The sequence below is a fragment of the Peromyscus eremicus genome, chromosome X (genome assembly GCF_949786415.1).
Source record: "Peromyscus eremicus chromosome X, PerEre_H2_v1, whole genome shotgun sequence".
Lineage (NCBI taxonomy): Eukaryota > Metazoa > Chordata > Mammalia > Rodentia > Cricetidae > Peromyscus > Peromyscus eremicus.
Window position 1 is genome coordinate 26,392,414 of NC_081439.1, and position 24,633 is coordinate 26,417,046.

Here is a 24,633-nt window from a genome sequence, read left to right on the forward strand (position 1 = left end):
AGGGGTTAATTGTGGAGTAACTACATAAAGCTAATAGTTGTACAGTATGAGTGAATGCTACTGTACAATTAACTTTAAAATAGTTATTTTTGCTATAAAAAATTGCTAGCCAAGCGTGTTTGTGCACACCTTTAACCCCAGCAATCTAGAGGCAGAGGCAGGCAGATCTTTGTGAGTTTGAGGACAGCCTGCTCTACATAGTGAATTCCAGGACAGCCAGGGCTATGTTAGAGAAACCCTGTCTCAAAAAAATTGCTGATGTTCAGCAGGGTGTAATATCTCATACATATAATCCTAACATTTGGGAGGCTGAGGCCAGAGAATCACAGTGAGTTCAAGACTATAGTAGGCTACACAGTGAATTCCAGGTCAGCTTGGGCTACAGTATGAGATGCTGTCTCAAAAAGAAAAAAGACAGTGGTCACAAAAACTGAAAACAACAAAAAAGGCATGAGAAGAAGGCTTTCAGTAAGCATGGAATGAGAGAGTGTAATAAAGGATAAAAATGACCAAAAATTGATTCTATACATTTGTGAAGCTGTCGAAAGAATAATAAAAAGTAAACTTAATTAAAAAAGAAAGAAGAAGCCGGGCAGTGGTGGTGCACGCCTTGAGTCCCAGCACTCGGGAGGCAGAGCCAGGCGGATCTCTGTGAGTTCGAGGCCAGCCTGGGCTACCAAGTGAATTCCAGGAGAGGCACAAAGCTAAACAGTCTCAAAAAAACAAAAAAAAAAAAAGAAAGAAGATTACTAATTTTTACATTTTTACATTGTTTGGTGTCTGTGTGTGTGTACATGCAGGGGTCAGAAGACAACTTGTGGGAGTTGGGTTTGCTCCTTCCACTTGTAGACCACAAGTTGAAGAGATGGAACTGGGCCCTACTTATCCTGGTTCCTGAGTTTTCAGATCCCCTTTACACTTTGCATTTGAGATAACAGACTCACAACCCCAAGGTTTGCACCTGCGAAATTTCACTTCTAACTGGAAATAAACAGAATGAGAAACCAAAATCACCTTAACTCCCACTTCAAGCTATACTTCATATCCAGGTAAAAGAATAACTCATTTTTAAACCTGAAACTGGTTATAGCACATGCCTGCCACCTTCCCCATACAATATTGGGAAGGCAAAGTCTCCCCAGTTCCTGCTTCCCACTTTGACCTCACTATGTTCTGGACAAAACACAGAAACACTTTCTGTGCCAGGATGCTGCTGAACAAAGTTTAATTAACTATAGCAAAGTGTGACTACTACAGGCTGCCTCTGGAGGGAAAAGAAAAGGATCCCTTTGGTTCTGTTTCATGAAGTAAACATTTTCTGATTCCCTTTGAATCTTCGTAGCCCATGTCTAGGGAACAGTGTGGTGGTTTCTTCGGATAATTCTTTCATCTTAAGTATAATTACTTCAGAGGCTTGAAAAAAAAAAAGGTAAGTATTAGTTAAATCAAAAAGTGAATAATAAGCTCCACTCCTTTAAAATCATCCCTGCTAATCTTTACAGCATTTTAGTTTGAGGTCACCCCAATTATGACACACCGTAGTCTCAGATAAACATAAAAATCTACAGAGAGCTCATAGTAGAGCGATACAACTCTTTGTGGGGTTTTGTTTTTTTTTTTTTGCAATTCTGGACATTGAACTTGGGCCCCAGGCAAACCAGTCAAGCACTCTATCACTGAGAACAGCCCCAGTTGAATAGAGCAGTGGACTCTTGACGAGTTGTCCAAAAGGTGCTGTTCCAACTAAACACTAGCATATCCAACCCCAGGCCTGCCGTAACCTCTAGGGTCGTCCCAAGTGGCATCTGGCTCCAAGCAAAAACTTATTAACACTATCCATGATGCTGTCTTCTCTTAGAATACAAAATATAGTAACAGAGGAAATAAGCTGCCCTTGAACACCAATCCTATCTCTAGCCTCTTCTTGCAAAGAAACAATACTACTCTATAATTTTTATTTCTTGGATTTATTTTATGTGTTTGAGTGCTTTGCCTGCATGTATGTATGTATGTATGCTGCATGTGTGCCTGGTGCTCTCAGAAGCCAGAAGAGGGCATCAGATCCCCTGGAACCAGAGGTACAGAGTGTTGTAAGCTGCAACATGGGGGCTGTGAACTGAACCCGGGCCCCTTATAAGAGCCACAAGTACACTTAACCCATCTCTCCAGCCCCAATCATATTTTGTTTTACACAAAGTCAAGAGAATCTGCCCTGCTATGAGTGGCCTATAACACATTCAGCAAGATGGTCTTTTGTTTTATTTTGTTGAATTTTTAAAAACTTTTTAAAGATTTATTTATTTCATTTTATGTGATGAGTGTTTGCCTGTATGTATATTTATGCACCATGTACATACCTGGTGCCCACAGAGGCCAGAAAAAGGCACCAGATGGCCTGGAACTGGAGTTATGGATAGTCATGAGGCACGATGTGGGTGCTGAGAACCAAACCTGGGTCCTCTGGCTAGCACTTTAAACCACTGAGCCATCTCTCTAGCCCCCTACTTTGTTTTTACTTTTACTTTTACTAATATGTATTGTATAAATGTTAGAGAGAGAGACAGAGAAAGCATAGCTGTGCCATAGCATGCGTGTGGGGGTCAGAGGACAAATTCCAGGAATCAGCTCTGTCCTTCCAACATGGGGTCTGGGGATAGAGTCAAGTCATCAGGCTTGCATAGCAGGTGCTTTTACCTGCAAAGCCACCTCACTGGCCCAAGGGTATCATTTAAAAAGAAAAGGAAAAATTAGATAGCACACAAATCAGTGGTTTTAATTATGATTTGACCTTTTCATACATGGATAACTGCAATTTATTCAGAAAGTAGGTTTGGGGGGTTGTTTTTGTTTTTAATATAGAATCTAATATAATCCAGTCACTGTGTACCTGAGGATTATTTTGAACGGCACTGCCTGAGTGCTGGCATTATAAACATGTAATATGTACACAATTAGCAAGTCGTTTTTGTAAATAAAGTTGTATTGGCACACAACTATGTCCATTTGTTTCTATATTGCCTATGCCTGCTTTCTCACTGCAATAGCTATGACAAGCCCATAAGCATAAATACTATCTGACATTACAATCTTTTCTGGTCAATCTCCAACATAGACTATTACAATTCTGACCAGTAATTTACAGGTACTGATATGCTCATTCCTGGCCTCAGATGTATGCCCTTTCTCCCAAACACTGTCTCTTAACAGCACCAAGGCTAAATCTGGGCTGAGAAGGACCCTGGGAACCAAGTCCTGTAATGCTCCCATCTCTACCAAGATGCCAGCTTCCTGTGAGACAAACAAATAATCCTCCAAAATGCTTCCTTACCCTCTCAGGTGGCCCATTATTCCTGAGGCAAGAAAGAGCTTCAGTTGATTTCCAGTTCAGCCAGCTTTGCCTCGGAATAGCTGTCATCGCTGACATCACTGTATACATCACTAGATTAACAGAGAAAAGTCACTCAGCAAGATGTTAAAAAAAAATGCCACAAATCATTAGTCAAGTTTTAGCTCCAAACCTGTTCCATAATTAAGATCCATGTAGAGGAAATACTAAGAATATATGATGATCATTTTGTAGTCTAACCACATGCAATGGTCCTTCTTTGCTCAGAGAAACTGATTACATGCCTTCATCACAAGTCGTAGGTTAGTTATTATTATTAGAGCATTTAGGAAAGTGTTTTATAGGTTGAAATGTATAAATCAAAGACTACAGATCAGCTGTCCACTTCCACAAAGCCTTGACTGCTCTGCTGCCTGACCCTGTGTCTGTGGCTTGCTTTCTACTCGAGGAGTTCTATTAACAATCTGATTTCATACGAAAGCCTGAAGCCAGGAGTGGTAGCTCACACTTGTAATCCCAGAACTTATGAGGCTGAGGCAGGAGGACTCCCGAAGAGTTCTAGGCCAAGCTGGGTGGGCTATTGTGAAAACTTGTCTCTAAAAAAAGTCATGTCATCTGCAGGAAAATATGTGCAACTGGAGATGATCATATGCAGAGAATTAACCCAGTCTCAAAAAGACAAATTTTGTATGTTTTATCTTATTTGAGATTCCTTTTACAGAAAATACATAAAATCATGCATGTATATAAGACATGAAAGAAGTAAAACTGTCTAGGGGGATGAACATGACTAATGGGAGGAAGGGGCAAGAGAAAGGAGAGTGAGGATATAAAGGGGAATACTTCCGGTATTCGATACATACTTACATATACTTCTAGGATAACCTTAAAACTGTGTTTAATTTTAATTATTTTATAAAGAAAGTGGGCCACCAAGATGGCTCAGTAGGTTAAAGCACTTTCTGTACATAGAGCCTTAAGACCTGAGTCTGAAACCCAGATAACTGACTCCCAAGAGTTGCCCTTTGACCTCCACTCTCAGCATTGTGGCAGATGTGTACGCAAATACATAACCCATACACACACATGCGCACACACACGCACGCACGCACAAAGAAACTTTTGAAAGAAGTGATACAAGTGGAAATGAGGCCACTATGGACACACCTTGAAGGGGCTACTGGGACTTCTGCCCCTCTTTGCCCTTTTTGCCTCCTAGCCACCATAACGTAAACAGTTTTCTTTTACCATGTGCTCCCCACCATGGTGTTTTGCCTTACCACAGAACCAAAAGCAACGGAGCCAGAAGATCATAGCCAGAACCCTTCAAAACAATATTTTTTAGGAAAAGGAAAGCATAGAGGATGGATCCCTTTATTTCAAGTCAATCTAGACTAGGGACTATTGTAGAATATTTTTTATGGTGTGTTACTTTTGTTTATGTTGCATTTGTTTAATTTTGTGAAGCTGTGTTACTGTGCCTGTCTAAAACACCTGATGGTCTAATAAAGAACTGAACAGCCAATAGCAAGGCAGGAGAAAGGACAGGTGGGGCTGGCAGGCAGAGAGAATATATAGAAGGAGAACTCTGGGAGAAAAGGGAGGAAGAAGCCAGAAAAGGAGGAGGACTCCAAAGGCCAGCCACCCAGCTACACAGCAAGCCATGGAGTAAGAGTAAGATATACAGAAGTAAGAGAACTGGAAAATCCCAGAGGCAAAAGGTAGATGGGATAAGTTAAGGAAAGCTGACAAGAAACAAGCCAAGCTAAGGCTGAGCATTTATAACTAAGAATAAGCCTCCACGTGTGATTTATTTGGGATCTGGGTGGTGGGCCCCCAGAAAGAGTAAAAAAGAAACAACAAAAAGGGACTAAATCTCAGTCTATCTGAGGTTGAGCACCACATTGTCTTGTTCCTACTGAAGTCAATCTGCTCCCAAGTTCATAAGCTATTAGTTCAATGCTGGATTTTTTTTTCACTTTTCATTGCTCTGATGACAATGATTTTCTTTGGCAATGAGAGGGTTCAGGACACACTACTCCAAAATATGGCACCTTAACATAGTGAACATTTTAAAGTAAAGGAATCTGAGGTAATGTGACAGGGCAAGACAGTGCAGAGGTTCCTCCATCTCATATTCTTGATGAGATCATTTTAGGATTGACTAGAATTTGATCTCCTTGATAGCAAATCCCATGGAAAATTACCTAGCTCTATTCTAGGAACCAAGGCCAAGATACCCCAGCTAATTTATCTTGGCTTCTGTTAAACAACCACATGCTTATACAAACCTCTCCCTCCATAACTGCTCATCTTAGTTTTTGTTAAACTGCTTGCTTGTGCAAAACCTCCCCCTGCAGCTGCGGAGCAAGATAACCGGATGTGGTTTTTGCTTCTAAAAGCCACTTGCTCTAAAATCTCTGGGTTATACTGGGGTCCTGAAGACCTGAGAGTAGTCCCAGAAGCTGGAATAAAGACTTTCAATAGGCTATCAACTCTGTCTGGATGGTCTTCTCTGGTGGACTACCGGTAACAAAAGCATACACAAGAAGGTCTCTTGAGCTTTCATCTGGCCCTTCTGCCCTAAAACAGGTGCTCTGGCCTTCCCTGAAGCAGATCATGTAGACCCTGAAGTGAAGGGTGCCTCCCTAAACAGGGAGTTGTCCCAGTCGATTGTCATGATATCCCATCCTCTTTGTCCACGTCTATGTTCCGTGACTCTCCTGCTGTTCGACAGCTATGCTATAACAGAAACCCCTGAAGAGGTCAGCGAGATAACTCAGCAGGTGAAGAACTCACTGTGCAAGCCCGAGGACCCGAGTTCAATCTCTAGAAGCCACCACATAAAAGGTGAAAGGAGAGAAACAACTCGATAAAGTTGTCCTCTGACATACACACACAGGAAGGAAGGGGGAAGGAGGGAGGGGAGGGGAGGAGAGAGACAGGAAGAGACAGGGAGAGAGACAGAGAACAAACAAAAGTTTCTCTGGGTCTTCATTTCCTGATAAAGACTCCTAATGCCTGACACATCCCTAACTTTGGCCAGGCATTTGCTGACCTAAATGGCAATAAAAGTCTGAAATCCTTAACCAGTGAAATTTCACTTTTGTTCTTTTAAAGGGAAAAGGGAAAATCACTGGGAAAGCTCTATGCAGATAGACTAGAAAACAAAACTCCTACTCTCCACTTACTGAGTGATTATCAATAAACAGATATACTAAATCATCAAAGTTTCTGTTTTGTTTATTCATTCTCCTTCTTGACTTTCTGACAAAACAGCAGAGGTATGGTGGCATCAGACCAGAGAAAACAGCAAGGAAAAGGTTAAGAATTAATAAAAAATGGAATATAGGTTAGCTAAAGATATAAAACAACATATCATTATTATTAAAGTCAAATACCACCTCCCACTTTTTAGTTAGGAAAAAGCACTTGTACTGCTATACAATGACTGAGAGCTTGTTTTAGTTGTTAGTTTGTTTTGGTTTGGTTTGGTTTGGTTTGGTTTTGGTTTTTCGAGACAGGGTTTCTCTGTGTAGCTTTGCACCTTTCCTGGAACTCACTTGGTAGCCCAGGCTGGCCTCGAACTCACAGAGATCTGCCTGCCTCTGCCTCCCGAGTGCTGGGATTAAAGGCGTGCACCACCACCGCCCGGCAGTTTGTTTTTAAGATTGACCCAAAGGCTGGAGACGTAACTCTGTTGACAGAGTGCTTGCCTTCAATCCCTAGCACTGCATAAACTGGGCATGATAGTCCATGCCTCTAACCCCCTCACTCACAATGCTGAGAATGGAAGATACACCGTGAATCTGAGGCCAGCCTAGACCCCAGAGTGAATTCCAACATACTGTAAACTTCAGAGTGAGAGCCTATCTCAAAATCAATTAACTAGTTAATTAATAATCAAAACAGCTACAACTTCAGAGATTGGCCAGACATGTATGAATCTGGTCTGAAAATTACATAAAAATAAGCTTTTGTTATTCATGAAGGTTACATGTTCCTGTGACGTGATCTCAAAACTTAGGGAAATATAGAGAATCAGGAAAAACCATTAGGCACTTAAGTTTCAGAATTCTTTCCTAAAAATCATTTTTAAAGTTAATTTAAAAACAGAAATTAGTTTAAGTACGAATTATTTCCTGTGCCAGGTAGAATTCCCCACGAGGGCCTTAGATGGGTCAGCTCTAACCTACCAGCTCTCACTTTCTACCAAACTGCCAATGCATCAAAATGGAACAACCTGAGTCAAGCAAATTGAGGCTCAGCTTGAGTTTATTCATCTCTAAGGTTAATAATTTTTTTCCTAAGTGTTCTGAGACTAGGTAGGACAATAAACCATGACACTCGAGAACAGAATTGTCAGAACAGGCATTACTGCTAAACTTGCTGATTTAGAGCACTCATCTGGAGGCCAAAAACAAGTGATAGAAATAAAATGTGGGTCATCAAACAAACACAAAACAACACCGGCTTCTGCAACAGACTGGAAAATGTAAGCGCCACTCTGGGCCCTATATGATTTGGGGGACTATTTTTGTTTCACACAAAACAAACTTAAGAGTGAGTCATAAGCTAGATATGCATATTCATTTAAAGTTATCTCAGCTCTATATTAATATTAATCTATCTATCTTTTTAAATAATTACACACACACACACACACACACACACACATACACACACACACACACACACGGATCTGCTGTTGTTTATGGAACATGATTCTGCAGTGTAGCCCACACAGCCTCAAACTCACAATTCTCCTGCCTCAGCTTCTTGAGTATGGAATTAAAGACCAGCACTATGCCCAGCTAAATATTATGGTTTTGCATGTTCAATTCCATTAAGTGTCACAAAACAAACAACTGTATCTCTTATTACATGTAAGGAAGCAAAGTTTTAAATTGTCCAGTATAAGTACAAGCCACCGTGGTTATATAAATTTAAAACAATTAGAGTCAAATGGAATTAAAAATTCCATTCCTTACTTGAACTAGCACTTCAAGTACTCTACAGCTATGTGAGGCTAATGACTGCCATTTTTGAATAGTGCAGATTATCGAACATTTCCATCATTTGAGAAAGTTTTAATGGATAGTATTGATTTAAAACTAATGGAGCCAGCCAGATGGCCCAGCAGGTAAAGATGCCTGCCGCCAAGCCCGAGGACCTGAATTCGATCCAAAGAACCCCTTGGTGAAAGGAAGAGAACTGGCTTCTGAAAGCTGTCCTCTCAACACACACACACACACACACACACACACACACACATACACATACATGCATGCATCCATGCATGCACACACACATGAATGCACACACACACACACACAGACACATGCACTCATGCAAAATAAAAATATAATAAGTAAACTTTAAAAAGATTAAAAAATAAACTACAATCACTATGATAGTGATTATCATTATTTCCTCAAAAAAAGTGTTTTTAAAGACCTTGCTGTGTATGGTTAATTAAAATCATAGCAAATATTTCTCATACACATGTTCCCTAAGTAGTAGAAACTCTTTTTTAAAATAGTTCATCTCTCTCTCTCTCTCTCTCTCTCTCTCTCTCTCTCTCTCTCTCTCTCTCTCTCTCTCTCTCTCTCTCTCCAGGGTTTTTCTGTGTAGCCCTAGCTGTCCTGGAACTTGCTGTAGACCAGGCTGGCCTCGAAAGCACAGATGAGCCTATCTCTACCTCCCGAGTGCTGGGATTAAAGGTGTGCACCACCACCACCTGGCTCAAGGCAAATCATCTTTAATGCAAGATATTTAGCTGGGGATTTGAAGTAAGAAGCTTCAGTTACACCAACAAAGCAAGGCATCTCCTCTTACAGGCTTCCAAGGGAAAGGGAGGTCTTGTATTAAGCAGGAGCAGGCTTCATTAGTATGTAACCTGTGCTACTTGACCGAGGCCAGGGAATGAGGCCTATGTGATTAGGCTACAGGAGAGGACAGGGAGTGGGGCTTGGTTAATGTGTGACTATGCAATGTGAAAGCCATCAGGCTGCCTTCCACCTCCAGGTGGCAGCAGAAAGACTGGGTGTGTGCCTGGCCTGCTCACAGCCCTCTGTGCTTTAGGCCCGGGTTCTAACAGTGGCAAGATCAAAACCATCAGTTTCAACACAGGTGGGAATTGCTATCCTAGCACACTACTTTGACTTGCAAGGCTCGACCACAATGGTCTCCATGTTTATTTGTTTTTGAAATAGTCTTTTGTAACTCATGCTGGTTTCAAACCCACTATGTAGCCAGGGATAACCTCAAATTTCTGATCCTCCTGCCTCCACCTCCAAAGTGCTAGACTGCAGACATGATCTACCAAACCTAGTTTACCTAGTGCTGGGCATGGAACCCTGGACTTCAAACATGCTAGACAAGGTGAAACATTTCTGTCATTTGAGAAAGTTTTAATGTATAGTTATTGATTTAAAACTAATGGATAACCTGTCTGCCAATGACTCCTTACTCCTAATAAATTCCCAGTAAATGAAAATATTCCAAGATAGGAGGGGAAGGGTGTGGTGATATTCCATATACCCCACCTTTTATGCTACCCTGAAGCAGCCATTAATCACTTCTTCTCTATTAATAGAAAGAGGTGGTTGGAATTTAAAAACAAGCTTAATGGCATAGTTAGGACTCCCAGCATGCATGAGTTCCTATAGTACTTTGTATTAAAATCCATTTCATGTGAAAAAGTGTGTTTTAAAAACACATTGCCATGCATAGTTTTCCCCAAAGCATTGTTACTGCTATACTTACTTGTTTCTCGAAGGGCCCCTGGAAGCCATAAAATACAAGAGCAAGGGAATAAAAACTTAGTATGCTCTGAATGTGTTTTGCATCTCAGAGTAAACAGGAGACTTCAACCCAGGCAGGGCTTTAAAAGCACAGTGGTCTGTATCACTCTGAACTCCATTCCTGGCTGGCAACCATATTATCAACGCCACAGTGAAGTGAGACCTATAAAGAGCACCTTTTAACCAATGCATAATCCCCAAAAGAAGGAGTACTCAGATGTGACTTATTAACAATAACTTGCCAGAAAAAAAAACCCTCTAAGTATAAGTTGAAGTCAATCATGGAGGTGGTGAAAAGATGTTGAAAAGAACAGCTCAAAGCAAACAAAATAAAAATAAAAAAGATTGGGCTTTCTGTCCCAATTCCCTTTTGTTTGAAATGTAACAAAGGAGAGAAAGTGGTCTTTTGATAGAAGTCTACCAAGCCTCATGTCCACTATGTCTCACAGCAGCCCTAAGGATGGTCAACAGCAGCTTGGACACCACCCTCCAATGAGTGGCAGATCCAGAAGCATCAACTCCACCATCAAAACCACCACCACAGCAATAAAACATTTAAGCACATATTGCATGATTGGCCCTAGCAGCGTCAACCATGAAGGCCAAAAGTCCAAAAGCAAGGTGGGTCCAAGTTTACAGTGTACTAGAAACTGAACAGCACATAGGTGCAGGGGAGAACATCTGAGTCTTTGGTTTGGAGCAGGCAAAGTGAGGCAAGCATGCCTCAGACTCTAGGGCTTAGAAGGAGAAAGGTACAGTGTTATCACGGTACAGTTAACCTGGGGCCCTCAGCCCCATGCCCACCTTCCCAAGTCCCATGAGCTGACATCCTAATAGGATATAGATTGGTGTTCCTTCTCACTAAGCAGGTCCAGAATATATATCAATAGCCAGGAGGCAAAGGCATTAAACCCCTCTAGGGAGTTCTCAAGACTCGGAGGTCTTCTGTATGGATTTATGTGCATTTTATTCCATAAACCAAAGTAAGCCTTTGAGGGTTTGGAGCTGCAAAGTCATGTGAGAAGACCATTCTCATGGCAGAAGATGGATTATGAGGATTAGAAGGAGAAAAACCAGAGGCACAAAGTCCAGGCAAGAGGCTTTGTAGTAGGTAAAAGATGAAGGCAGCTGGAACTAAGGTAAAATTAGTAACAATAATAGAAGAATAATTCACATTTAAGTTCCTACCATAGACCAAGCATTGTGCAAAATGATTTCTATAATAGTGGGAAATTTAATCTTCATTATTACTATGTAAACTAGGGACTTTTACTTTGAGTTGGGGGGACTGTATGTGGTGTGTTGCTAGGGTACAGTCCAGGGCCTTATAAATACTAAACTATAATATTAATCCACAGCCTTCCACCCCCTTTTTTGAAACAAGGTCTCACTATGTATCCCTGGCTGGCCTTGAACTCATAGAGAACAGCCTGCCTGGCTCCAAAGAAACTTTTTATAAAGAAACAGTGCAAAGAAAGATGAGGTCCCAACCATTCAGGAAAGAAGAGTTGGGTTTGGATTCAGTGAGTCCTACTCAATTCCAGAGCTCAGGGTCTGAAAGCTCAGGCCACATGTCCTTGTAGTACAGTACAATGCTTGCCTAGCATGGACAGAGCCTTGGGGTCAATCCTCAGCACCACATACCAAGTGTGGTAGTACAAGCCTGCAATCCCATCACCAGGGAGGAATTCAAGGTAATTCTCAACCACATATTGAGTTGGAAGCAGCCTGGGATATGGGAGACCCTCCTACAATGCTAAAAGATAAAGTATAGGCTAAATAGTAGGTCATGTCATTGGAACTTATATTAATTTTCTTAGGTATGACATTGAATTGTGTGAAAATGTGAAAATTTATGAATATTTATGTATGAAGTGCTACCATGTTTGCAACTTACTTGTAAATGGTTCAAAGCTAAACTTTGTACACAGAAGATGGAGGAAGAAAGGGAGCAGAGCAGAACTATAACAACTGGTACATGTGGCCAAATGGCTACAAGGATTACTGGACTAATCTGCTATCTTGTTGGTATACTTGAAAGTTTTCAAAATAAAAGAACTGCAGGGGAAATACATATATTCACTATTGTACCTGGCTTACTTTTCTGTTACTGTGAAGAGACACCATGACCTAGGCATCTGACAAAAAAGAAGGCATTTAATTGGGGGCTTGCTTACAGCTTCAGAGGATGAATCCATGACCATCATGGTGGGAAACATGACAGCAGGCAAACAGGCATGGCACTCGAGCAGTAGCTGAGAGCTCACATGTTGAGACAGCAACCATGAGGCAGAGAGAGTTCTAACTGGGAATGGTGCAGGATTTTGAAACCTCAAAGCCCAATCCCAGTGACAAAAGTCTTCCAACAAAGCTATGCCTCCTCCAACAAGGCCACATCCCTTGATCCTTCCTAAATAGTTCCACCAACTGGGTGGCAAGCATTCAAATATGAGTCTACAGGGGTCATCTCATTCAAACCACTACTACAGCCAAGGAGAACCATATATAGGTAGAAAGACTAGAAGGAAATATTTTTAAAATGAATACAGTGCGATTGTATTAGGTTGTTGAGCTTATGGATGTTTTCCCCAAAATTTTCTATAGCATTACATCTAGAAATCAACAAAAAAGTAACTCATCTCAGGTTGAAGTCAGCATGTGATTTAGAAAGACAGACAGAGACAGTGTGAGTGAAATGGGTTCCTTCTCTTCCTGACTGCCTCCGGGATTCAAAGAGAAAGGTATCATGGTAGGCTGGGGATGGAGCTCAAGGCTGGAGTACGTACAAAGCCCTGGCTGGGTTCAATCCTCAGCATCACTCAAAGAAAACTAAGTGGCAAGAGCAAATGGGAAGAAGACAATAGACTTACACTAGGAGTCCAGTCTACAAGGGAATCAGGAAATGGAAGAGCCAGACTCCAGGAACACACTTCCTTTAAGGACCCTTTTGATTATGAAGTAGTTCTGACTTTTGAGTTTGGTCTGCAATAGTCAATCAAATACAGTGCACCATTAAGTACCTTCTCTATTGGTTTGAATACCACCATGCCTCTTGTTTTGCTATGAAAAGATGATCTCTCTGTATAAGAGACAGTAAATGTTGGTTGGCGTCATGATTCAAGGTCCAAAACTTAAAATAAAATGTTACTCAACTGTCTTAAAAGCCCAGTTTTACCCTTTAAAACACCGTTTCACCCAAAGAGTTGTACTCCTGTGAACTGTGTATTGACTGTACCTGAGTTCTTGTGTTCTGATACAGATGAGCACTACCTAAGCAAGAGTCTTACTCTAACCTACAAATGGGTCTGACAGATGCCCACATCATAAAACTAGAAGCTGCTCTTAAACTTGTTGTGTACCGACTGGGCATAAGAGCTGTGCAGGGCAGACAGAGACACACATGTGCTGAAAAAGGTAAATTGTATATCCTTCTGCTGCTTTAAAATGGAATTCCTGGGCTGGGGCTCAGGAGTGTGACTCAGTGTAAGGCTGTATGCTTAATATGAGCAAGGCCTGGAGTCCAATCACCAACACCAGCCTCCAGAGCAGTTCCTCATACAGGTTATATAGATGCTTTGCTTCTACAGACTAAAGAACTCCCCGTTCCAAGCACCTTAGCATATTCCTCATACAGGTTATATAGATGCTTTGCTTCTACAGACTAAAGAACTCCCTGTTCCAAGCACCTTAGCATATTCCTCATACAGGTTATATAGATGCTTTGCTTCTACAGACTAAAGAACTCCCCATTCCAAGCACCTTAGCACATTCTGTGTAGTGCAAGTAAGGTGGGAGAGAAAGACCAGGGACGTTTGGGGACACGAGAAGCAGAAAGGAACTCTTCACCCTGGAATCCAAGTCTCTTGCCAATGGAGAATTGAGAATTCCAGCGCAATTAGTTACTAGCTGCTTAAGGCCCTTTGGGGGGCTGGAGAGATGGCTCAGCAGTTAAAAGAACTCACTGGCTGCTCTTCCAGAAGATCCAGGTTTGGTTCCCAGCACCTATGTGGTCACTCACATCAGTCAGATATGAGTCCAGAGGATCTGACTCCCTCTTCTGGCCCCAATAGGCACTGCATACACCTGGTGTACAGAAATGCATGCAGGCTAAACACCCTACACACAGAAACTAAAAATAAATAAAATCTCAAAAAAAGCCTTTTCCCCTTCCTAGCTATAAAACATTTTCTAGGAATTTCACCAGAAACTCCGTTTATAGAGAAAAGACATATACTAAACTCCTTAATGCAACCCTAGTGGTTCCTGGTTCCTTTTAAACCAGACTGTAATTCCATTCAAGGCATCTTTAGAGCCACCTCAGATATCTCTTATCAAACGAAAAAGAAAAAAGGAAAAAAAAAAGATTTCTAAGCAACCTTTTGAGATGTAACTTGTATATATGGCTAATGCTAAGACAAGTCATTGTGACTGCCCCTTTCAGAGCCTGTATTCAACTTGGGTATGCTGTACTTTCAGTGAGTCTGGGAGAAGCCCACACCATGCTCTCACCATGTAGTACTTTCTTCTGAGTACCTCTCTTTTTCTTAACCCTCTCTATTAAAATGTCCTCAATAAAATCTCCAACTCTACTTCATTATATACCAGCTAGTTCTGAAATTCTCTTCAGTGTCCAAGCCACAAACTCTCAGTTTGGCCTGAATCAAGGTCCGTGAAAGTCTAGGGGAATTCCTGAAGCTGCTGAGACTAATATCAAGGAGCTGTGTAGTTCTGTACCCTCACTGCTGACACAAGCGTCCAAGTTTTCTAAATTTTTCTTACAATTATACGAATCAGTCTCATTCCTCTTGAACTGTGCTAGCAAGACCATTCAAACTTGTGGTTACCTTTTTAAAAAACATGCATATGTATATGTCTGGGTGAGTGTATACCACTTGTGTGCAGGTAGTCAAGGAGGCCAGAAGAAGGTGGTGGATCCCCTGGAGCTGGAGTCATAGGTGGTTTTGAGTTACCAGATGTAGATGCTGGGAACCAAAGTCAGGTCCCCTGGAAGAGCTGGAGGCATTTTCAATGGTTAAGCCATCTCTCCAACCTTTGTGTTTACCTCTTATAAATGGGACAGATAAAATTTTGACACAAAAAGAGACATAGTACCAAAGATTACAATTACATGTTGAATGGAGCATAATTTCCTGTTAGACATGTTTACTCTAAAAATAGATTTGCACTTATTCAAAATGAATTAACCTGGCAGCTGCCATCTTTCAAAAGGCTTGTAGGGTCAGTCTGTAGCTGATGACTTTCAGAATGAATTCTCTACTACTAACTTGAATAGGGTCACTTTTCTCGGTCTACATTGTTTGTACAATGTGATTTATGATGACTACTGCTTTCCTTCAGGGAGTCTGGAATTTTGATGGATACTAGGTAGAGAACATCTGCGTGACCATCCCTTAGTAAAAATCTCTCAACTCCAAGTCTATGGGCAGAACCACCACCACACATACATACACACACACACACACACACACACACACACACACACACACACACACACTCATACACGCACACGCATGCTTGCACGCAGTGCTGGAATGAAGGTGTGCTTGCTAGCACAGAAGGGAGTGAGGGAGCACAGGAAACCTAAAATGGACTTCTCCAAACTCCACTTACATCTTGTCCATGACTGCTCCTTATGTGCATGTATACTGTGTCACTGTCATAGATATTAGCTGTGAATATAACTATATTCTGATTTTGACTCAAGAATTACTGAATATGTGGGTATTCTTAGGTGGGACCCTCAAAACAAGGCTCTTAGTTTGATTTTTTTTTGTTGTTGTTTTGTATTTTGAAGCAAGGTTTCGATCTGTAGCTCAGGTTGGCATCAAACCCATGGTGACTCACCTACCTGAACCTCCCAAGTGCTAGAATTATAAATGTGAACCAGCACATCTGGCTGTGGTAGCAGCTGCTGCTGCTTCTCCTCCTCCCCTTTTTCTTTTTTCCGGGGAGTGGGGGGTGGGTGGGGTCTCACTGTGTAGTCTTGGTTGGCCTGAACTCAATAGTAGACAAGGCTTTAAGCCTCAAAGTCAGAGTTGTGCCTTCCTCTGCCTCCTGGTGCTTGGACTAAAAATATGTACCACCATGACCGGCTGCATGTACTTTAAATTACTTTGTCGGGGGAGAGGAGGGTGCATGTGTGGAGGTCAGAGGACAACTTGTGGGAGTCAGTTCTCTCCTAGGGACCCAATTCAGATTGTCAGGCTATGCAGCAAGCACCTTTATTCGCTAGGCCATCTCTCTGGCCTGATTTGTGTGTACTTTTCAGCAATTAATAAAAAAAAAATTTAAAAATACTACCCTAGAATGACTGTGCCCTTGAACCAACTGCTGTAAGCCTAAAACTAGGGGGAATTAGCCTTTAGAACTGCTGCCATTCTGCAGATAACAGAGTGGCTGACAATTTAGTTCACCAGCTCTAAATCCCTAAATAATATTCTTACTACAACTCCCAAGTGCTCAATGATAAATATTTTCTCCACTGGGCAGAATGCAGAGGTTACAGCTCAGGTGTTCTTAATAAGGCCAAGAATTTTTACACTCTGCACCTTGAAGACATAGGCTGCCCATGTGCCATACAGCTGAGTATAATCAGAGACAATTTCAGGGGAAGGAAGTCATTCTTCCAGTGTTCATGCTCGAGCTGTTTACTAGTAATCTTGTTTGAAAGAAGCACAACTTGTATCAGTGTGTGGCCAGCAAGGCAGTCACCTGCCATTCAGAACTCAGCAATCCCATGGAGGTGGCCAGAGAGAAGTTGAGGTAAAAAGTCCTTTGTAATCCTGGTGTCTGTCGCTGGATTATTAGTCACCACTCTTGTGGTTTGGGGGATTTGTTTATTGGCTTTTTTGTGAGTTGGGTTGTGTGTGTGTGTGTGTGTGTGTGTGTGTGTGTGTGAGCAAGGTTTCACATCGCCCAGGCTAGCCTTGATGACCTTGAACTTCTGATCTTCTTGGTTCTACCTCCAAAGTGCTGGGATTATAGGCATGCATCATCATGTGGTGCTATGTGATGCTGTATGGTGCTAGGGATCAAACCTCAGGGTGCATACATGCTAGGCAAACATTCTACAACTGAACTACATTTCCTAGACTGGTTTGGGGTTATTTTGCTTTATTGAGGCAGGATCTTGATATGTAACCCTTGATGGCTTGGAACTAATAGTGTAGACCAGACTAGCACTGAATTTGCAATAATCCTCTAGTCTCTGGAGTGCTAGCATTACAGGGATGTGCAACCACACCTGCCACATCAATCACCATTCTTCATTGAGATCCCTGCAATATATCAGGTTTAGACCACCCTCCTCTGCTGCCTGCACTTTCCACTTTAGTGGAGAGCCACCTGTGTGCTCAGCAGCCAGGCAGACATAAGGGAAGGCACCGACTTGTGATTGATGCACAACCATGGAGGACTACGGGTTGGCTGAAATCGCAATGAGCTCCATTAAGAGGGCTATTCTCTCTAAGAGTGTATCTGGCTTAGCTGTTTCAGGCAAGTGCTCAGCTACGGAGGAGCTTCACTCATAAATGCCAGCCTCCATGCAGAAATCAATAGGCCTCACACAACACAGCAAGTGGGTAAAAGGACAGCCAGACTACACGAACCATACACATTCACTTGTGAGCTGATGCTTGCAAACGGCCAGATACTTATCAGTGTATAATTTCTCTCAGCCAACTAACTTGCTCCATTGTCAACTCCTTTCCTACATGAGAATCTGTAATAATAGAGAACGCCAGGTAGCCATAAAATGTCATAGCACACATGTGATTTGGAATTGCACACTGAAATTTCAATCTGCAATATAAACAATGCAGCCTGAGAACCCAGGAATGTTTTCATCATATGAAATCTCTTGTGCAGAACAACAGCACAGAAGCCAGGAGATTTGGAGACCACATCTGAAGCAGGGAAGAATCTGAGTCCCCTTAGCCTGTTCCTTATGGTAGTCGCCAGACACAGTTGGAAAGCCACTGCTGTGGGGCGTAACCCACCAACCCCACAGTTCCCCAGAGTTTTCTTGAGTGTGAGCAGCAGGAAATATTAGATAGAAAGATTCATATTGCGGAGATAAACAGATAGAAAATAAAGGATAGCCTCGAGAGGGCCTGGAACCTTTTCCAATGGGCCCCGACTGTCTCTGCCCCAGGGTTTTTATAGAGATGCCAAGGGGTGAAGCAAAAGACCTCCTCCCCCAGCACAGCCAAGTGCAGACCATCTGAGACACCTGCACTCAGGCCCATGGTCCTAATCATCCTCTATGCGGACCTGCTGGGTAAAGCCACGAGGAACCCGAAAATGGGCTCCCACACACTGCCCTGGTTGTGACAGCCAAGAGTGACTATCAATTTCGTCAAGGCAGCAGCCATGTAAACCATGTAAAGCTGTTCCCATATGAACCCACAGGAAAGTGAAGCAGTAGCATGTGAGCTTCTCTTGTAATAATGCATTACAAGAAGACTGTGTAACACAAGCTTACAGACACCCCTTGTCCTGATGCTCCTGATCTCAACTGCAGTCCTGCAATGGTTGTTTACAAGCGCAAGAGTCTAAGCAACATACAGCATTACCGTGATAGTCAATCACGCTTCCTAAGTCTGGTATATTCTAGGTAGATCCTTCTACTTCTAAACTTGCTACACATAATCCATACAATATTCTCAGAGGAGAATAAATACAGATATAAATTCTATCCAAACTATTATTTAAATGTCATGAAATCTCGGTCACTACCTAGATCTTAACAATTACTGTGCTGTTCACAATGGGAAATTAGAACAGAGCAATACCTTCCCTCCTCTCCTGTTTTTTGTTTGTTTGATTGGCTGGTTTTGGTTTTTTAGGTTAGAGATGTAGTTGAGTAGGTAAGAGTACTTGCCTAGCATGCATGAATCTCTGGGCTCCATCCTCAGGACAGCTAAATGTGATGGCACATATCTGTAATCCCAGCACTTGGAAGTTAGAGGCAGGAGGATCCAAAGTTCAAGGTCATCCTTGGCTACAAATCAAATTCAAGAACAGCCTGAGCTGTGTAAGACCCTGTCTCTAAAACCAAAAACAAAAGACATGATGTCTCACTATTTATACCAGCTTGGCCTGGAATCCATGATCCTCCTGATTTAGCCTCTCAAATACTGGGGATACAGATATACATCACTACAACCAGCAAAATATATCTTTAAAAATTTAAATGATAATATTCCTAAGGTCAATACAGTCTCGATGTCCATTAATACTATGATAATGAAAAGAATAGCAAAAGTTTAGGATCATCAATTGAACTAAACAGAAATTAAATAAAAACCAATTTACTTAACAACTTTCAGGGAAGACAAGAAAAATCATATCCCTTACCTTACACTCTTAACTCAAAATAAAGTCCAGATATACTGTTGGATATTAAACTATGAAAGTGCTAGAAGAAAACACTAGGGTTATGCTTATAAGATCTTTCTACAGGAAAGACTTTAGGCATGATACTAAAGATAGAATGCAGAAAAAATAAAACATATGCTTTTTTTTCAAAACTTAAATTCCACAATGACATTCAATTTTGTGGAAAAGCTAAGATGATAGTAACCATACATCTTGGCTCATTGCTAGGAGCATTAAGCTGGTTACCTGGGCGACAGTCTGTTTATCTGTTGCAGATGGGCATTGAGATTCCCAGTTGCAGCAAGTAAGAGCCCCAGGTATGGAGGGGAAGGCTTCATTGGCCTAGAAGAAAACTCAGGATGGAACTGGACACCAATGAAATACGGATGACCTGAAATGAAACCAAGCATGAAGTAATTGAATCAAGCAGACAATCAGCCACTAGAAAGGTTATCATATAATTGAACACCAACCCACACTAAGCACTAAAGGGATTATTTCACTTGCCAACAGAGTTATTTCCATGACCCATTTTTGGAATAAAATTCCAAATTGCAAAACCCATTAAACTTAATTAGAGACCTAGAATTTCTTGAGGTTTTTTTTTTTTTTTTTTTTGAGGTGGTGGTGTTAGACTAAGGAAAGTGAAGCAAGAGCTTTTGAGTGCTAACATGTAGTCTCCTTCTTGAACATCAACCTACTTTTCTGGTTTCTTTTGAGATAGGGTGACATGTAGCCCAGGCTGCCCTTGAACTGCTCCATAGCTGAGAATGATCTTGAACTTTTGATATTCCTACCTCTACCTCCTAAGTGCTAGGATTACAGGTGTGTGCCACTACACTGGGCTTATGCAGTGCTGGGGATTGAACTCAGGACCTCATGCATTCTAAGCAAGCATTTTACTAACTTAGCTACATCCCCAGCCCTAGCCTGCTTCTGGAAGACCTTTCATTGTTGGCTCAATTTCCATAGTATCCCTAGACTTCAAGCTACCCCCTACCTGAGGCTGGGGAAATGGCTTAGTGGATAAAAGCATTTTCTAAGCAAGCATGAGAACCTGAGTTCAAATCCCCAGCATCCATGTAAAAGAGTTAGGCACCACTGCTCCATGCCTGTAAGGCCAACATAGGAGAGTGAAAATGGGAGGATTTGGGGGGCTTCCTGGCCAGCCAGCCTAGCAGGAAGTGGGGAATTTGTTGAGAGCCCATCTCATGGCAATAAGGTAGAAAGTAATAGAAGAAGACACTGAATACACACACACACACACACACACACACACACACACACACACACACACACACACAAACTGAGCATTCATAGCTGGTAGACACTATACTGAGCAGGCAGAATAGTTTTTTCACTGGAGCAAATTCTCCTGGACAGGTCTGACCTCAGAAAAATCCTGTGGAGGAATACTGTACATGTAAGCAGAAGCCTCCTTGAATTGGAGGGCTATTCAGCTATGAAAGCTTAGCACAGGAAATGATACCTTCTCCCTCAACAAAAGAAGAAAAGAGTTAAGTATGTTGGTGCAGGGATATAATCCCAGCACCCCAGAGGTGGAAGCAAGAAGATCAGGATTTCACGGTCATCTTTAGCTACACTACAAGTGCACAGGCCATCCCGTGCTACAGGAGACCCTGTCTGCTGTGGGATGGTCTGTATGTCAAGTGTGTTGCTGATTGGTCAGTAAATAAATCACTGATTGGCCAGTGGCTAGGCAGGAAGTATAGGCGGGACAAGGAGGAGACTAAAGCTGGGAAGTGGAAGGCTGAGTCAGAGAGACACTGCCAGCCGCCACAATGACAAGCAGCATGTGAAGATGCCGGTAAGCCACGAGCCATGTGGCAAGGTATAGATTTATAGAAATGGGTTAATTTAAGCTGTAAGAACAGTTAGCAAGAAGCCTGCCACAGCCATACAGTTTGTAACCAATATAAGTCTCTGTGTTTACTTGGTCGGGTCTGAGTGGCTGTGGGACTGGCAGGTGAGAGAGATTTGTCCTGACTGTGGGCCAGGCAGGAAAACTCTAGCAACACCTGTCTAAAAGCAAAACAAAACAAAACAAAAGTCAGTGTCCTCATTAGTTTTTATTGTCAATGCAATATAGCCTAGGTCACCTGGGAAAGGGAAACCTCAAGTGAAGAACTGCCTTGATCACATTGGCCTATCCCATGTCTGTAAGAGATTGTCTTGATTGACGAGGAAGAGCTAGCCCACTGTGAGTGGCACCATCCCCAGGTAAATGGGTCTGGGCTGTATAAGAAAACTGAGCATGATCTAGAGAGTAAGCCAGTAAGCAGTGTTCCTCCTTGGTTTCTGCTTCAGTTCCTTCCCTCAATGATGAACTCTGACCTGGAAGTATAAACCAAGATAAACTCTTTCTTCACCAAGTTGCTTTTGGTCATAGTATTTATAACAACAGAAATCGAACTAGAAGTGTCAGACCTAGTGGTACAAGCTGGTAATCCCAGCATTTTAGGAGGCAGAGATAGGAGGATCACCACAACTTTGAAGGCAACCTGGTCTACACTGTAAGTTCCAGGTAAACCTCAGCTACACAGAAAAACAAAAACAAAAACAAACAAAAAACCAAGGGCCTTAGGAATGGCTCAGCAGGTAAAATCGCTTGCCTCCACCAAACCTGACTACCCGAATTCCATCCCTGGGGCCCATGTGATGGAAGGAAAGAATCATAAGATTTCTAACCTCCATATACAAGCCATGGCACAAGGCCCACCCTTCACCTCCACCCCCAAATAAGGAAACAAATGTAATAAATTAAAAAAACAAAAAACAAAATAAACAAAACTTTATTTTAAAAACAAAGAAAAGTCATCCACACTTAGAGACAAAATTGAGCAATATAACTTTAAAGTAAAACACATTAAAGATTATAGCATAATATCTAGGGATGTCTTAGAAAGAAAAAAGACAGTACTTCTGTTTCTGCAGAGCTACAGAGAGATGCTGTGACACAGATCATGTCAGAGCCAGGGACAGACTATTTAAATGAATGGATCATTGCTCGGAATCATTTTATCCAAACAAATTCTCTGGGTGGAGATGAAGAATAGTGAAAGAGTTTTTATTTTGATGATGTTCTATCAGTCAAACAAAGTACCTTTAAAAATAATGCTCTTAATCGCTTTTAAGCAGATTCTGACATTCTACAAATCTCAAGCCTTGTTCCTCTCAGAATCCTTGAGGGACGGTAGAGACTTGTGGCTATGCTTCTAAAGGGTACTTAAGATCAAAATCTTCTGGGGAATTCCCCTTCATAAAATGAATTCCCTTGCAGTCAGCTTTCAAAAACTGCAAGGTTTTACAGCAGCTCTCATTTCCTTCCCAGCCTTCATTAACTCTGAAGGCGTCAATGGGCATCTAAATCTTTGTGAAGAAAGTGGCCTCTCGGTGTTTGCTGGCAATAAGAGAAGCAGGAGAATGAAGAGAATAAGCACTTGAACAAAGTAAACAAACAGTTAATTGCTTAAGAAATTCCTGCCCTCTTCTCACAAGCCAAGAGAGGCTGGTAGCCTTCAACAGCAATCAGTGATCATACTTTAACATCAAAATGACTCCTGAAACACATCATTACTATTCTCATCCAAAACTCTACAGAGTAACCAGACAGGGTGGCTTACACCAGTAATGCCAGAACTTGGGAAGCTGAAGCAGGAGAATTATCTCAAGGTGGAGGCTGGGCTACATAGTGTATTTTAGGACTGTTTGAGCTACTGAATGATAACCTGTATCTCAAAAAGAAAACCCCCCAAAAACAAAATTAAACAATAATAACCACCACAAAATATACTCTAGGCAGAAGACCCAATGGAAATACAGAAAACTAAAATGTCTTGAAGGTGGGGATAGAAGAAGGCTATGACCTGAGTTTACTCCCCACCTCCCAATGCCTTGCTCAATGGTCCTGGACATGTTATTTAACCTCTCTGCACTCCAGCCTCCTCCATAAACGGGAATTAACATCCATCGACTACTTTGTGAGGCACACCACAGGCACATATGGAATCCCTAGCAGGGGTTTAGGATCAAGCATCTAGTGAGCTCACTAAATGTCCATTGTTTTCTTTCAGAGTCCAGGTAAGAGGCTACTATGTTCAAGGTAGCCATCTCCAGCATCATCTCCTCCCGGTTTGGGATTTACACCACCCCCTTTCTGTTTGAGATTCTTGAAGTACTCAAATAGATTATGGACCATCAAAAGGGGAAAAGACAGAAAAGCGCCTTTAAATCAGAGAATTATGACATGGGCTGAGATGGAGAAAAAGTTGCCAAGTTGTAAAGAGAGTCTGGAAGTCTAAATGACATAGGTTGAAAAAGCAGTTTCTCCAACATTATTCTAATACTTTATGTATTTGTGTTTGTTTATTTGTTTGAGACAGGATCTCTCTGTATAGCCCTGGCTGTCCTGGAACTCACTATGTAGACCAGGCTGGCCTTGAACTCAGAGATTCCGAGTGCTGGGTTTAAAGACATGAGCCACCATGCCTGGCTATTAATTTGTGAACAAGGTCTCCTTTTGTAGCCCTGGCTGTCCTGGAGTCTACTATGTAACCTAGATAGGCTTCAAACTTACAGTGATCCTCCTGCTCAGTCTCACAAATCCTGGAACTACAGGCATGCACCACCAAACCCAGATCAGGCTACCATTTTGGAGTATCCAACACATACTTCACATTCAACAAACCAGAGTGGTTTCGCCAACAAATTAGCATGACTCGACTGCAAAGCCAGAGCCCTGTCCTGCTTAGGAAGTACTAGAGATGGGAGAACCTAGAGGCAGGGAGGAACTTGAGGACAAGTCAGACTTAAAGCCATCATGAAGTGAGGCTAAGGTGGTAGGGACTGGAAGGGCAATCTCAAACACTTTCTCTGCATTAGCAGACTCTGGCACTTGACAAGTGATTACAAGTTGGGGTGTGAAGGGGTGGGCGGAAGAGCTTAATAATCCAATGTCAAGTTGATCTAGGAGAATGGTTCTTGATCAGGTGGGAGGTGGTTCTTGACTTGCCAGTGTCTACAGATTTTTTTTTTTGATTGGCTGATTGGTTGGTTGATTTG

The 24,633-nt window shown here is 41.9% G+C and overlaps 1 protein-coding gene across 4 annotated transcripts in view; it reads right to left on the minus strand.

Annotated features, from left to right (window-relative positions):
- Positions 1–1,208: 1,208 nt before the first annotated feature.
- Ctps2 (CTP synthase 2) overlaps positions 1,209–24,633 on the minus strand; it is a 131,025-nt gene continuing 107,600 nt past the window's right edge. For all 4 annotated transcript variants that reach the window (XM_059250553.1, XM_059250554.1, XM_059250555.1 and 1 more), the window contains exons 17-19: positions 19,798–19,942; positions 3,329–3,438; positions 1,209–1,413 (exon numbers count right to left, since the gene is read on the minus strand). In XM_059250553.1, coding sequence (XP_059106536.1) covers positions 3,369–3,438; positions 19,798–19,942 — 215 coding nt within the window. In that variant the 3' untranslated portion in view covers positions 1,209–1,413; positions 3,329–3,368. The remainder of the gene's footprint in view (positions 1,414–3,328; positions 3,439–19,797; positions 19,943–24,633) is intronic.